General features: G+C 36.9%; 1 protein-coding gene across 3 annotated transcripts; it reads left to right on the top strand.

Moving 5' to 3' along the window:
- The first annotated feature begins 1729 nt into the window (after positions 1–1729).
- Positions 1730–6150, top strand: LOC105120619 (uncharacterized). Of its 3 annotated transcripts, none has more exons than XM_011018891.1 (8): positions 1730–2078; positions 2185–2323; positions 2460–2528; positions 2603–3304; positions 3765–4128; positions 4334–4415; positions 5034–5288; positions 5758–6150. In XM_011018891.1, exons 1-7 carry the CDS (start codon positions 1830–1832, stop codon positions 5238–5240), a joined length of 1812 nt encoding a protein of 603 aa, XP_011017193.1. In that variant the 5' UTR covers positions 1730–1829; the 3' UTR covers positions 5241–5288; positions 5758–6150. The 3 variants fall into 3 exon arrangements, with proteins under 3 accessions (XP_011017193.1, XP_011017192.1, XP_011017191.1); XM_011018890.1 differs by having other exon boundaries at positions 2173–2323; positions 5779–6150; XM_011018889.1 differs by having other exon boundaries at positions 2173–2323.
- Positions 6151–9311: the final 3161 nt, after the last annotated feature.

The following is a 9311-nucleotide window of genomic DNA, read 5'->3' as shown; positions in this document are numbered from 1 at the left end:
TTTCCTTTTTTTTTTCTTCCCTTCTCTTGTTTTTATAGGCAAAAATAAAAGCAGACAAAGGATGAGGCAGCCACTGTGTTGTCACCCTTCTAACATATGGAAAGATTTTTTTAGGCAAGTGGATTGGTCGACATCTTTTTGAGTCCTTGGGGGAAGAGAAGGAAGTGAGAAACAAGGGAGAGAAAAAAAATCTTCTTCTCCCCCCTTTCTATATGCGTCTAGGGGAAGAAGAAGACATATCTTCTTCTCCCCCCTTTCTATATGCGTCCAGGGGAAGAAGAAGACATATATGGTGCTGTTCAAAACGACACCATTTTTGCTTCTTCTTGTTTTTTTTAAATGAATGAAATGACGCTATTTTGGACAAAACACGCCATTTCTTTTAAATGAAAACTGCGCCAAAATTATATGAAAGTATGAATCAATCCTCAATTTGTGATTTGTTCAATTGAGTCCTAAATTGTAAATTTGATTTTAAAAATCAATTCAATTGCATCCCTGTCAAATTCAATCACCGACCTTGAAGTTGACCGTCTTTTTCAAATTGGTTCTTAATCATGAATTAGTGCAATTTCACCTTCAATTGATCAATAAACTTTTAATTTTTTTAATTTGACCCTTGATTTGGTTTTAATTGCAGCCTTCTATTTATGCATCTTTTCCAGTTTGGTTTTTAGTTTTGGATTTCTTCAATTAAGTCCCTAATTGACCATCAAACTTCAATATTTATGCAATTAAGACCTTGATTTGATCAAATTAACTCTAAGAAATTATAATGATCCCATAACTTTAATTTCTTTCAATTAAAACCCAAACTGACTTCAAAATCAATTTTTCTTGCAATCAAATCCTCTGTAAATTCAATTAAACTTTCAAGAAAATTAATTGAGTCCATAAACATCTAATTTCATACTTTTCTTCCTCAAATTGATTTTTCTTTATCAATAGGGCTCTCATTAGTCAATAAAATACTGTTAAATTTTAATCTTTGTATTTTTTAATCTCCTCAACTAATTTTTAATTATTTTTAGGGCATTTTGACATCTTTTTTTCATTGTTAATTTTTTTATTATATTTTTGATTTTTTTGTATTTTCTTCTATTTTGTATGGGGATCCAAAAATAGGTTACAATACAAATGAAGAAAGTTTTTCATTATTAAAATCAGCTGCATCTGCTGTTTAAAGATGACAAAGCAACTGACGCGTGTTACGTACATGTCAACAACTTTTTATATATTTATCAAATTACCATATTGACTTTATAATCAAATAATTACAACAAAAAGATATTTATGAAATTATGTAAAAGCCTTTCAAACGTTGCTTTGAGAATTTTAATTTTATGAGCAATTAACTGATTATACTGTTAAAAAAAACTTAAAACCTAAAAAACCCTTCAATCATAATGAAATATTTTTTAAGAGTATTTAAGTAATTTTACTTTTCAATTTTTTTTTTAAAACCGAGTTACCCTTTAATAACTATAGAATGAAAAATGAACCAGTAAAAAGTTTATTTTACCGTCCAAGACTTCGTTCATCCAATATTTGTTTTTTTTATATATATATATAAACAATAAAGACATAAATTTATTATTCTAAACGATATTGAACCACGCATTTGGTACAATAATTTTACCGCACAGCTTTGGTTTCTGTTAGTTAAAACGAATACCCATACCCTTCTCCCCCACAAACAAACGAACTGATCATGACATTAAAATTAGAAAAACTCCTTTTTTAATACTCGCCATTGAGCGAGCACGCAACACACATGCCACTGCCATTGCCATTGAAAAGCGCGAATCTCTCTCTCTTGACTCACTATAATGCGGAGAGGCAGAGAGTTGCCACAAGCAATACATAGCGAAACTTCCAGAATGCCAGAGCTGGTGTGCCACCGCGACCAGATTTCGTCGAGATCAGGATTCAGAGCTCGGGATGCCAGTCCTGACTCTGGAATTTTCACTTTAGAATCCAACTTCAGTCTCTTCTCTTCTACTTCTGCCAGCGTCGATCGCTGCTCTTTTGCTTCCGATGCTTATGATCATGAATATCTCGCCTCTGAAATCTCTCTGGTAAACTCCTAGCATGCTGTTTTTCTCACTAGAGCGGCGTTTTTTGAGATTTAGCGGCGATATAATGAAGTTTGTTCTTTCTTTTTTTTTGGAGTGTGCAATGCAGCATTTGGCTGCACATGATCAACAAGAGAGCTATTGGAGTGGTCCAGATCCAAACAAACTGAATAATACAGTAGGGAATAACAACAAGCAGCACACTCACACTCACACTCGTCCCTCCAGAAAAGCAGAAAAAGCGAAAGGTACGTCCAGCTAAGCCAACCATTATTATTGTTGTTGTAGTTATTATAATTTTCCAGTGCAAAAGCTAGCAAGTAAAAACATAAATACAAAATTTAAAATTAACTGTTTCCTTTGTTTCATTCAATTAAAAAGCAGTTAAAAAAGAAGAAGGCGATAATAATCTCCTAGATTCAGCAAGAAGCTCCTTCTCTCTCGCTCTCAAAGGTAACAACCAAATCAAATTATAAGTCCAACCTTTTAATTTTTCTCAATTTGATTTAATTAATAATTTAATGTAGAGTGTCAGGAGAGCAGATCCAGATCTAATGCAATTACAAAAAAAGGGGATAGGCGGAGACCTGCATCACTAGATCTTAATAATGTCGTTACATCTCCTTCGCCGCGATTGGGTAATATGAAAAAGAGTATAGTTTATTCATCTCGAAAATCCGGAACATTTCCCAGTCCTGGAACTCCAAATTATCATTCTAGTGCTGGGATACAGAAAGGTTGGAGTTCAGAGCGAGTACCATTGCCACATAATAGTAATAGGCGCCAAGTCATGAATGCTACTGGGGCTGCTGTTTCCCCTTTTAATAATAATACTAATAATAATAACAACGGGAGAACATTGCCGTCCAAATGGGAGGATGCTGAGAGGTGGATATTTAGTCCTGTTACGGGAGATGGGTTTGTTAGGAGTTCGATTCAGCCTGCTCAGAGGAGGCCTAAGTCAAAGAGCGGACCACTTGGACCACCGGGGGTTGCGTATTATTCCTTGTATTCGCCTGCGATTCAGGTGTTTGATGGCAGGAATATGGGGAATTTCATTGCTGGTTCTCCGTTTTCAGCCAGTATTATAGCTGCCGATGGGTTGGCTGTTAAATCAAACGGGAGCCATGGTGTTGCATTTCCTTTGCGGACAGAGCCTTGCATGGCTCGTTCGGTTAGCGTGCATGGTTGCTCTGAGATGCTAGCTCAGTCTTCTTTGCCATCCCTAGGTAAGAGTTTGTAAACTTCAGCCTGGTTTCTTGGACCTGCTAATTTTTTTTTTTCAATTTTTAATTTCTGTTTTGGAGGGCTGAATTATGCTGTATCTATAGAAGTTAGTCAGGTTGTTGAAACTATAACACTTTAAACAAAGAATTAGACAGTGCAAATCGCATGGGTGGTTTGATTCAAAATCCTTGATATGTTCATCTCACTAAAATCGTTCTCAGAATCTCTTCAAAGAATCCAATTTTAATGGCAAGCATCCTTTGACATGCGATTTAATTATTTTGTTCTAGTTGCTTGAAAGGTAGCTGAAATGGTTTCGATGAATAACTCAATATGACAATATTATATAATTATGGGAACAATGCTTTAATATATTTATATATATATTTTTTCCCTCCAACTGTTGATCCATTCTTATCTTGCAGTATCTAACTTTCCATGTCACCGTTAACTAAAAATCAGATGAAAAGATTGATGGTGTCAAGGATGCAGCAACTGATATATCTCGCGCTGTTTCAAGAAGGGACATGGCTACCCAAATGAGCCCTGAAGGTAGCAATCATTCATCTCCCACCAGGCAGCCATCATTCTCCGTCTCCACTCCCTCTTCCCTACCTATTGTGGAACTGCAGGGTTTCAATTCCTCTAAATCCGAGGTCAGGGATGTAAAGGTGGATGAAAGGGTTACGGTCACAAGGTGGTCTAAGAAACACAGAGCCCGCAACCATGGAAAAAGTTCAGAAATTGTTGATGACTGGAGAAAGGAAGCTGCTGATGCTCTGTCATCAGGTTTGGATGTTTCGGAGGCTGTAGAGAGCATTTCAAAGTAAGTCTTTCTATTGAATTTTCGCAATCCTTTAGTTTTATTAGGCCAGATTATGATTTTGTTATGAATGTAATGCAATTGAGTACTAAAACTAAGACTCTACGAGGATAATTAAGAAGGACTAAATTACAATCAAACACCAGATCCTTTGAACAGAAACCATAATTTCATTGATGGATAAATAGAGCTTTTGTATTTTTTGTAGGGTCAAAAGAGAGGAAGCCAAAATCACAGCATGGGAGAACCTGCAGAAGGCAAAAGCTGAGGCAGAAATAAGGAAACTTGAGGTTCTTTTCTTCCCCACGTGTTTTGTCCTCTAATTTTGACTAAAAGGATTAATTCACTTAATGATCAGCCTGGGTGCAGGAGAGAAGATATTTTTTCTACTATTTCCTTTATGATCTTTTGAAAGCTTTGCCTCTACGTAATAAGATATTGGTGTTAGATAGAATATCAGAAAGTCACAACCTTTATTTGTTGCAGTACATATATTAGCACTGTATAATATTGCGCTCAGATGTCTAAAATGAGAAACTTGGCTACATTAATTGTACATCCTTGCAGTTTGATAACTAGGAAGGGGATACAACATATGAAACATATGTTTTCTAAGTTTTGGGGTTTGATGAACAAAACTTCCATGTAGAATTGATAGCCTTTTAGCCGTGCCAGAGTATTTGATTAACTGAGCAATGAACTTGTCACCTGGATTCTAAACTTTTTCTTCCTCAAAACTATTCAGTTAATATAATATTGCATCATGAAAAATACAAAAAGAAATCTATATTGATTGGTCACTGAGATTCAAGATTAATAGGTTCCAGCTTTAACCACTCATATTTGTTTCTATGTTTTGTAAATTTAGAGGCTTGCGCATTTTGTGGCCTTAACTGACTCAATTTCAGATGAAACTTGAGAAAAAGAGATCATCGTCTATGGATAGAATTATGAATAAACTGAGATCAGCTCAAAAGAGAGCCCAAGAAATGAGGAGCTCGGTACTAGCAAACCAGGCACATCAAGTTTCCACAAACTCTCGTAAAGCTATATCGTTCCGTAGAACCTGTCAAAAGGGTTCCCTGAGTGGTTGTTTCAAGTGCCATGCTTTCTAATATCTCATCCAGCTATATGTTCCTATGCTTTGATCGACATAATACCTGGTAATTACTTGGAAACTGCCTTTTGTTTCAGATTTTTTATTTTTATTTTTCGCACTTGTGCAAAATTTGGTTTCTTGTGAAAGGTTTTACCGAAAACCCCTGGCATACCTGCTGGCTCTGTCTAGAGTCTGAAGAGCTTTGCTGCTTTTGGTCAAATATTGAAAAAATCTGTTGACAATTAGTTTGTTTCCATTATTTATTTTGTCCATATAAATTGTACACATAAATAGAGCCAGGCAGGTAGAGTGATCTTGAGTTTAAAATGCTTCAAGTCTCATACAGAACGCATTTGGACATCCCATGATTTGTTTTCGTTGTAGCTTTTAAGGTATATGTTTTTCCTTGAAACTACCTGGCGGAAAAGTTAGGGCTGCAATAAAACGTTTTGCCGTTCCTAAAAGGTGAATCTGTATTTATAGAATACTATGTCTGTATATGATCCTAACAACTATCTTGTAATTTGTTGAAGGTTTCTTATATCCCTGTCCAGGTCAAAGTGGAGGAAAACTGCTGGCGCATGAAGAACAATTACCAGGATTAAGTTTTCAGATGGGACGCAAGACCCTGGATGTGACAGTCCTGGTATCAGAATTTTCATGAAATTTGACTTATAATGATGATTTTTCAGAGAATACACAAACAAGTTTTTCTGAAAGATGTATTTGTTTCAGATTTCAGCACACACCCTATAATTGTTGTAGATACAAGATATATACAAGAGTATAAACTTTTCTAGGAAAGAAAGCTTAAATTAAGCATGGCATTTACATCACATTTAAGGAGGCATGATTCTCCTGTTAAGACCATGATTTCGTTGCTGTTATGGCCAAGACTTCAGCGTGAGAGTAATAGTCTTTAATCATGTGCTTTTATTCTTGGAATTTGATGCTTGATTGCTGATCACTTTAGATTACTTCCCTTATATGGCCCCGTAAGATGGAGGAGCCATTGACTAATCCAATATTGTTCCTGAGGGAGTCAAGGCGTTGTTGCGAAAGTGGTTTTGTTAAGAGGTTTGCAAGCTGATCTGTAGTGTTAACATGGTGCACATTGAGGATCTTCTTGCTAACCAGATCACGGATGAAATGGAGATCAATCTGAACGTGTTTCATTCTTGAGTGCTGAATGGGATTAAAGCTAAGATTTGTGGCGCCCAAATTATCACACAATAGTGCCGGTGAAGCATTGATAAAAAGTCTTTGTTTATTAAATAGCGATATCAGCCATACTGTTTCAGAGGCTGCACTTGCAAGGGAGCGATATATAGCCTCTGTTGACGAACGAGCGACAACTCTTTGTTTTTGGAACTCCAAGAAATGGGATTGGATCTAAGAAAACAAATATAAGACGTCGAAGTACGATCATCCATCGGAGTATGTCGCAAGTGTAAAGATTAATCGTTTCTGAATCTGAATCCCATGGAAAATCATGTGTTTCAGATAACAAAGTAACCTCGTAGCAGCAGACCAGTGATTTGTCGTGGGGTTGTGCATGAATTGGGACCCCAATTACTCTTCGAAACTGCGTGCTGTCAAACGAGTTCCGTGCCATCATTGAGCTTCAAAGTCATGCTTGTAGACAGTGATGTAGAGATTTCCTTAGCAACTAACATATTCGTTTTTGAGTGCAGCTCCTAGATGTATTTACGTTAGGAGAGAAAGAGACCAGACTTTGTGGGAATCACCTCTATGCCCATGAAGTAATGAAGGTCGCCAATGTCTTTCAAGGAGAATTGAGTACCTTGATGATTAATGACATCACGTGCAAAAGACTGATCACTTCCCGTGAGCACCAGACCATCGACATACACTTGAAGGCAGCACAGAATATCGTTGTTGTAGATAAACAAGGAGTCTGTCCTGGAATTTTTGAACCCAAGTTTCAGAATGTCTTTCTTTAAGGCAGAATACCAGGTATGATGGGCCTATTTTAGGCTATATATTGCCTTCTTTAACTTGTAGACATGCTGAGAATTTGGGTTATCCTTAAAGCCTGATGGTTGATGCATAAAAACGATTTTAGTTAGCTTGCCATGTAAGAATGCATTGTTTGATTCAAGGACCAGCCCTACATAACAGCAGCTGTCAGAACTGTCCTAATGGTGGCAGGCTTTGCAACAGGACTAAAAGTTTCTTTGTAGTCCAACCTAGGCCGCTGATCATATCCCATGGCCACAAGCCTTGCTTTGAAACGGTCTCCTGTCTCATCTGGTTTCCTCTTCACTCGAAACATCCATTTACAGCCTATTGGTTTACAATTAGCTGGTTATGGCACCAAGTACCATGTGTCATGTTTCGCAAGTGCTGTAAGTTCCTCTGACATTGCAATTCTCCATTGAGGTTCATGGAGAATAATTTTCCAAACCTTGAAACTACACTTCGCAAACTTAGGCGGATGAAATGCCAGCTAGGGTTATTAAAACTTATTTTGTCATATTGGTGTAAAACCTCGGTAGTTGCTTCTAACTTCTTTATAGTAATTGCTTTTCTGGAGTCCTGAAGATGGAAGGGCTATGATGAGTACCCCATCCGAGTAGAAGTGGTATAATCTTGAGGACACTGTGCTGATAATCCTGGAATTATCAACCCTACCACCCTTAGCAGTGTGTAAACCAGCCTTCTCTATAATCCGGACCCCTTATGCGGGGGATCATAAAACTTCAAATCAGCTCCCAAACAGCATTCAAGAATTTGGGTATGGCGAAAAACAAAGAGAAGTAGTTCTTGTTCGGCTCTTCTGGCATAATCTGTGTCCCAATTATCATTCACAATTCATTAGTGGCTCATCGAAAGCATACCTAATTGTACTCAGATAAGTTTTGTTTAAGTAATTTTGTTGTGAAGGGGGAGAGAGATGGAACACTGATCTTCTTCTTTATACCAGCTAGTGTAGTACCTGCGTTCCCAAAAACACTTGTAAAAGAAAACTTTGTCATCGAAAGGCAATCTAGGAACCGTGTCATTGCAAAAGACGAATCTCACTTTATACCTTTTTCAGCTCATCTATCATATATTCCCCAAATTGATCGTCCACAACCCTAGGTTGCCCCAACATGGAGACCCCTTCCAATCTCTCCACCAACCTAGCCTCCTCGTGTATAATCAACACAACCATAAACAAAATGGCCAATGCCCCACCCAAATTGTGCCCTGTCACTATAAATTTTGTTCTCTCATTGTTGTACAGTGTCCCTCAGCTTTTGTCTAATTTCATAGAACGCAGACAAGTGGTCATGATCTTGTTTCAAAAATCTCCTTAGCCCACTTAATGTTTTACAGGCCCAGGGCTCTCATAAAGCCACGGTGGACCTGACCGATGCCTTTAAGCATGTACCACGAGATATACACATCTGTGGCCCATCCAATGATGGTTCGGTCCCTCTAAAAGCTACCGGACCAGCACAATTAAATTCGGGTCAACCTTTGTATCTTGGAGCATGAAGGCATGCGTTGAAGCCTGGTTTTGAATGTCAATTTTTTTCATTTTTCTAAAAAAGAGGTAGGATTATTTTCATTTTTTAATCAAAGAATCAACCCTTTGGATATTGAATGTAAACCCCCCGTCTAAAAAAAAGGGTAGCAGTTTTGATGTGAGAAGGGAGAGATTTTCAAATTTTCAATTATAGGGTTTATGTGTTTTTTAGTTAAAATGTTGTTTTGTTGAATTGTTAGTTGATCAGCATATTAATGATGAGAGTAAAAGGGAAAACTTAGACAAAAATCATAAATAATTGTGCTCTTGTGGTTGGCCACGGGGGAAATTAGGGAAATAAAAATTTGTTTTTATTCCATGATATTATATGTTTATTAGATTTTTTGGTGTGAGTAATTGTGTGTAGGAAATATTTCTAGGGGAAGTTGTAAATGTGAAATTTTATGTGATTATATGATATAGAAATGCTTATGGTTTAACATGGAATTCTTAGAATTCATAAATGAAATAAAATGCTTGACGGAATAGATATCTGGCATGTTGTGATGTATGTGTTGGAAAATAATAGTTATTAAAATTAGGAGATTTAGA

Source organism: Populus euphratica, unplaced genomic scaffold (genome assembly GCF_000495115.2).
Source record: "Populus euphratica unplaced genomic scaffold, PopEup_1.0 scaffold6.1, whole genome shotgun sequence".
Taxonomy (NCBI): domain Eukaryota; kingdom Viridiplantae; phylum Streptophyta; class Magnoliopsida; order Malpighiales; family Salicaceae; genus Populus; species Populus euphratica.
This window is presented reverse-complemented; position numbering and strand designations above follow the sequence as displayed.

What these genes read in the sequence shown, in the direction of transcription:
- LOC105120619 (XM_011018890.1), top strand. Translation starts at nt 1,830, where the DNA reads ATGCGGAGAGGCAGAGAGTTGCCACAAGCAATACATAGCGAAACTTCC. An exon ending in GCTGTAGAGAGCATTTCAAA is followed by an intron (nt 4,129 to 4,333) that starts GTAAGTCTTTCT and finishes TATTTTTTGTAG; the next exon opens with GGTCAAAAGAGAGGAAGCCA. An exon ending in CAGAAATAAGGAAACTTGAG is followed by an intron (nt 4,416 to 5,033) that starts GTTCTTTTCTTC and finishes ACTCAATTTCAG; the next exon opens with ATGAAACTTGAGAAAAAGAG.